Source organism: Herpailurus yagouaroundi, unplaced genomic scaffold, assembly GCF_014898765.1.
Source record: "Herpailurus yagouaroundi ecotype Mexico unplaced genomic scaffold, PumYag 428, whole genome shotgun sequence".
NCBI classification, from domain to species: Eukaryota; Metazoa; Chordata; class Mammalia; order Carnivora; family Felidae; genus Herpailurus; species Herpailurus yagouaroundi.
The window spans coordinates 2,770,744-2,776,743 of record NW_024412645.1 but is presented as its reverse complement, the minus strand read 5'-3'; the positions used below and the strand labels follow the sequence as shown (position 1 = coordinate 2,776,743).

At 47.1% G+C, this 6,000-nt stretch overlaps 1 protein-coding gene across 1 annotated transcript in view; it reads left to right on the top strand.

Moving 5' to 3' along the window:
- Positions 1–6,000, top strand: part of KREMEN1 (kringle containing transmembrane protein 1) — a gene marked incomplete at its 5' end in the record, with an annotated part of 73,532 nt that continues 67,532 nt past the window's right edge. Inside the window, one exon of the mRNA XM_040463892.1 lies at positions 1–46. Within this exon, the coding sequence (XP_040319826.1) occupies positions 1–46 (46 nt within the window). The remainder of the gene's footprint in view (positions 47–6,000) is intronic.

Below are 6,000 nucleotides of genomic sequence, written 5' to 3'. Positions count from 1 at the left end.
CTGGCGGCCCGGCCCGCGCCCAGCCCCGGCCTCGGCCCCGGACCCGGTGAGTGAGCGAGCCCCGGCGCCCGCCCTGCGCCGAGCTCGCCCGAGGGGCGACGCGGGCCGGCCCGCCTGGGGGGACCCAACCCGTAGCTCCCACCTCCCGGGACTCCTTCTCCCAGCCCCTCAGCGACGCCCCCCGGCCGGGGCGGTCCTAGCCCCAGGACCCGAGACTCCCCCTCAGGCCCCTCGGTGACGCCCCCCGGGCCGGGGCGCCCTGTCTGCCCCAGTACCTATTCTAGGGATCCCTTCGCCAAGCTCCTCAGAGACGCCTCCCGGGCTGGCAGGTCTCCCCAGCCTGAGGACCCGGGAACCCCTGCTCAAGTTCCTCAGCGTCTCCCCTCGGGCCGGGATGCCCCCTCTGCCCCAGCCCTCTGGGATCCCGCCCCGTCTCTCAGTGGCGTACCCTCCCTCGAGACGCTACACCCCCTCCCCAAGGGCCTCAGCGACACCCCCGGGCCAGGATCCCTTCGCGAGACCCACGACGACGTCCCCCGCGTCCCCAGCCCTCGTGTGCCTCCCGGCTCAGGAGCGGGTGCGGAGGCGAGCGGAGCGGGCGCCCAGCCCCTCTGCCAGGTCCCCGGCTGCGCCCGCCTGCCCAGCACTGTACTTTCTGCCTCTCGAGGAGTCGAGTTGATTTGCCTGCCCTGCAAGAGGCAGGTCCGAGGCTCGGGACGACCCGCTGTACCCAGCCGGGACGTCCCCTCCTTACCTCCGGGGCCGCTTGAGCTTCCCCAAACCCAGGTGCGGGCCTAGCTTGGTGAGGGGAAGGAAGGGGTGATGGGAAACCTCCCCTACAGATCTTAGGGTGCTTATCCCGAGGGTGCAGTGCAGAGCCCCTTGTCCCAGGTAATCCCACACTTTAAACAGTCACCCACTCCCAGGCCAAGGCTAAGGCCAGGGCTTCCCGAGGTGGGGCCCTGGACTAGGATGGAAGCGGGGACTTTGCTTAGCTTCCATCCACACCCTTCTTCGCAGAACTCTCTCCAAGTTGAAGAGCAGGCACGAGGGCGTTGTCTGGCCTGGTTACATTTCTCTGCAGGTTGTTTGGGTGTTGAGAGTTGGGCATTCGTGAAAGGGACGGGAAGGGTTCATTACAGGTTTGCCGGAGTAGGAAAACCGGCTAAGGGTTCTCCACCCAAAGTCGCAGACTGTGTTGCTGGAATGACAGGAGCTTGTTGCTGAAAGAAAACTCAGTTGCTTTGTTTACCTACCAGCTTGGATTAGTTAAAAAAAAAAGGGGGGGGGGGAGGTGGTAGAACTTGGTATTGTCACTTACTGTGTGATTTTGGGCCATGACTCTGCTCTCAGAACCTCAGTTTCCTCATCGGTAAAGGAGAGATAATGAGAACTCCCTTTGCCTGATGTGGTAACACCCACATACAGAAGGCAGTCAATAAACATATTTTAATAATACTTTTTATAGTGCTTCACAGTTCACCAAGTGCTAGACACCTCATTTGCCCTGAGAATGCTATGAGCTTCCAGTCTGGCTAAGCCCTGTAAAAGGCAAAGCTTGGCTTTAGATCAATAGAAAGGGGTCTCCAAGTACTGTTAACTTTAGGCTCAGGAAGTGGTTTCTGAGTGATCGGCAGCTTTGTTGGGGGCTTCTGCAAAAACTGCTACAGAAGTTTGATCTCTTCTGCTATTTGCCGTATGAGAAGAATGAAGGAGGATCTTTCCAAGAGCCAGGATATGTCAACATAACTGTAACCTAGTAACCCCTTAGTTCCACTTTGCCATCTGTGTGTGGTCAGGATTTAATGTCCTCTATGGAGAGAGAGGTATGGGTGGAAATAAACTGGTTCCCCTTCTGGAAAGGGCAGAGTAGTAGCTCTGAAAAGTGTTAAGTGACTCAACTCTGCTTATGTTTGTTAGAAGGTGGCATCCTCTCCGCAGACATCCTTGCTTTGCTAGGAGGGGTCAGTGCAGCAGCTCTTAGGCAGTTTGAACCTGAAACCTTGGTGCGCTTTTATTTAGGAGTGTGAGTTAGAGACAAATAAATAACCATTGTGAGATGATTTATGAGAAGTGGCCCAAGTTCCTGCTCCAGTAAGCCTCACCAGCTCTGTTTCCTACCATCTTGGTATACCAGGGCTTTTGTGCCCTGGTCAGGATTTTCCTCTTTAGTTCCAGAAGCAGTTTTAGGGAGATACCACATGGTCTTCAGCATCACATCCTGTCTCAAGCCTGCCTACTAGTTTCTTAAATCCTTGAGGATATGCCAAACTTGCCATTTTATATTTTTTGATACTGTAATTTTCTCTGAAATTTTGTGGATGGAAAAAATTATTTCAATACTTATATTCTGCACAATTTTGTAATATTTAAATTACTGGTGGTTTGCATTTTTGAATGCTGACTTTATAAAAACAGTTAGCTCATTCCCCATCAATGCTAGTTCTAATTACAGTGTATAACCAACCCCAAATGATCTCCCTTCTCCTCTCCATTCTTCCTTTGAGATTCTCTCCCTTCCTTCACAACTGATAAGGGCAGAAGTTGATGGTGGAATCTAGACTTTCCTTTCTAGGAGGAAGGTAGCCAGGGCCCTAGGGCTAATGAGCTCTCTGAAGTGGGCTCCCATTTGGAATTTACTGACCTGCAGGGGAGAGCCTAGAGGTAGGAAAAGTAGAGAAGGCTGGGCGGGATTGTTGCTATCTCAGCTTTCCACCTAAGGCAAACTACCTGCTTGGCTGTTTCACTGCCTTTGGGGGCTGTCAGGTGTGCATCCACAGAGCTTCTCAACTCAGGTTACATTTGCTGTGAATACCTTATGATGCTCATTCTCCTCTAAATCCTCATCTGGCATTCAGCCTGTTAGCCAGTAGTATGTCTTGCTGTAGAGCCTGTAAGTTCAGTGAACAGTGACAGCTTCATACAGTATAGAGCCCTGTCCTTCTTAGGGACTTCATTAATGTTAGTTTACCTGAATGCAACACAGGGGCTGATAGGAGTGAAGAGGACTAACATGCTTTCATGTCGACTCATTATTTTTATGCTTTGAGTATTTTAAGAAACACAAACCTGTCAAAATTGACCTGATATCAAAGAACTCTGGTGTTTCTATGAAAATTTGTTTGGGCTCCTAGACAAAGATATTTCTGTGTTTGAGATATGCGGCGGTGTGCCTGGGTGGCTCAGTTTGTTGAATGTCCAACTCTTGATTTCAGCTCAAGTCATGATCTCATGGTTTGTTCGTGGGTTCAAGCCCCATGTCAGGCTCCACGATGACAGTGCAGAGCCTGCTTGGGATTCTCTCTCTCTCTCTCTCTCCTCTCTCAAAATAAATAAATAACTTAAAAAATAAAAATAAAGAAATTAATGTTTGAGATATGCAATGAGACCATTTATAAATCTGAAAGCACAAAGAAGTTCCATTTAGGCTCACTACTAATAAACAACAAGTTGGTGTACTTAATATAGACATTATTGATAATATCACTATTTAGCATAGTTAAAGCAACAGCAATAAATGATGAAGATAAAATATATTGCTTTAGATACCTTTACAATATACAGATTAGGGATTTTTGGTGATGGGCAATGTAACATCTTTAGTTTAGAATTTGGGGGGCCTCTAATGCCATCTGAGGGCCTAGGTCAGATGTTAGCAGACTTTTTTTTTAATTTAAAAAAATGTTTTTATTTATTTTTGAGAGAGAGAGAGAGACTGACTGAGCACAAGCAGGGGTGGGGCAGAGAGACAGGGAGACACAGAATCCGAAGCAGGCTTCAGGCTCTGAGCTGTCAGCACAGAGCCTGACAGAGGGCTTAAACTCGTGAACCATGAGATCATGACCTGAGCTGAAGTTGGAAGCTTAACTGACTGAGCCACCCAGGTGCTCCATTTTTTTTTTTTTTTTTCTCTTGAGAGAGAAAGAGCAAGCAAGAGATGGGGAAAGGGGGGGGGAGAGAGAGAGAGAGAGAGAGAGAGAGAGAGAGAGAGAGAATCCCAAGCACGCTCCACACTTAGTGCAGAGCCTGATGCAGGGTGCAGTCCTACAACCCTGAGATCTTGACCTGAGCCGAAATCAAGAGTCAGATGTTCAACCAACTGAGCCACCCAGGTGCCCCAGCAGACATTTTTTGTAAAGGGCAGTAAATAATTTGGGCTTTGTGGGCTCTGTACCGTCTCTGTTGCAATTACTCCACTCTGACTTTGTAGGGCAAAAGCAGCCAGAGACAAATATAAATGAATGGGCATGGCTATATTCTAATAAAACTTTAGGGACACTGAAATTTGAAAATTTCATATAATTTTTATGTGTCACAAAATACTATTCATTTTTTTAAAAGGTTATTTGTTTATTTATTTTGGCGGGGGAGCGGGGAGAGAGAACATGTGCAGGAGCAGGTGAGTGACAAAGAGAGAGGGAAAGAGAATCTCGAGCAGGCGCGGCTTGAGCTCACAAACCATGAGATCATGACCTGAGCCGGAATCAAGAGTCGGTCGCTTAACCGAGCCACCCAGGTGCCCCCAGAATATCGTTCTTTTGATTGTTTTCAATCATTTAAAATTTTAAAAACCATTCTTAGCTCATGGGCTATACAAAGTCAGGGAGTGGGCCAGATTGGGCCCAAGGCTATACTTGGCAAGTCCTACTCAAGGTCCATGTGTATTGATTTTTTTCCAGTGTTCACTGGTCTGGAAAGGTGAAAAGGAGGCTTGATTTTGGTGAAAAAATGAACCATTTTCCTTTTACTATTAACTAATTTTAAGAGACATACAGTAGAAATGATTAAAATGGTAAATTTTATGTATATTTAACCACAATTTTTTTAAAAAGCTACATGAGGGGAAGTTCATGCACATACATTTGGATCTTTAATAATGCTTTAAAAAATGCCTTAAGAAGAAATTCAGTATGGTTCAGTGTGTGCTACATACAGAAAATAGTGTCTGCCTTGGAACTGGCCCATGTTTGTTCAACTATGCAGATGTTGCTTGGAGCAAACGGTTGAGAGATCTGTTTCTCAGAGGAAAGCCCAGGCAGCAGGTGGCACCAGCCTGAGACACAGAAAAACAGCCAGAAAAAAAAAAAAAAAAAAAAAAAAAAAAGGAGAAGAGGAAGAAGAAAACAAACTTCTATCACTTTCCTAAACAATTGAATTTTATTTTCATGGTTCTGTCCTCATTTTTAAAGTGGCCTTTAAAACACAACAATGTGCTTAGCATGGCTGATTATTTTGTTTTAATTAAAACATTTTTGAAAAACAAAGTGAAGCATTCAAACATACCAAGTTGATTGTGTTTGTACTGTGGAACAGTTAATGCAAAACACTTGAGAGAGGCCGGAAGTTTGGATCTGTAGCTTTTGCCGAAGTTTTTGCCTCCTGAATTAGGACAACAGAGGAGGAAATGAATGTGTCCCATAGAAAACTACCTATGGAAGTTTTGAGGTGAGATCTCCCCAAGCCCCCTGATGCCACTTGGCAGGTTGGTTTCTGGCTGGCTCACTGTGCGGGGCCCCTGAGTGGGGCAGAACAATGACTGACATTCCTTCCATATTCAGTTTGACCTTGAGAGTCCAGCTGGAACCCGGATGTGTTAGTCCAGGACGAGCAGCCCTAGTTCACTCTGTTTTTCCCTCTCTCTGTGGTCTTTAGTATTGTCTTCTCAAGACGACAGTGGCTTCTTCCCCAGACCTCACCTCTGAGACATTATCCTGGATTCCGACTGAACAGAGAAAGGAGAGAGGCCATTGTAGAAATGTCAGAAGGGTGTTCATACTTCTCAAAAATAGCCACTATATAGAAGTTTGCTTCTCCTCCTCCAAGGAAATCCCCTGCTCCCTACTCCTCCCACCCGCTTTTAATCTTCTTTCTAGGAAAACACCTTCCCTAGCCTGGACTTGGAACAGTTTTTTTGGTGTGTGTGTGTGTGTGTGTGTGTGTGTGTGTGTGTTATGATTTTATTTTTAAGTAACCTCTACACCCAACGTGGGGCTTGAACTT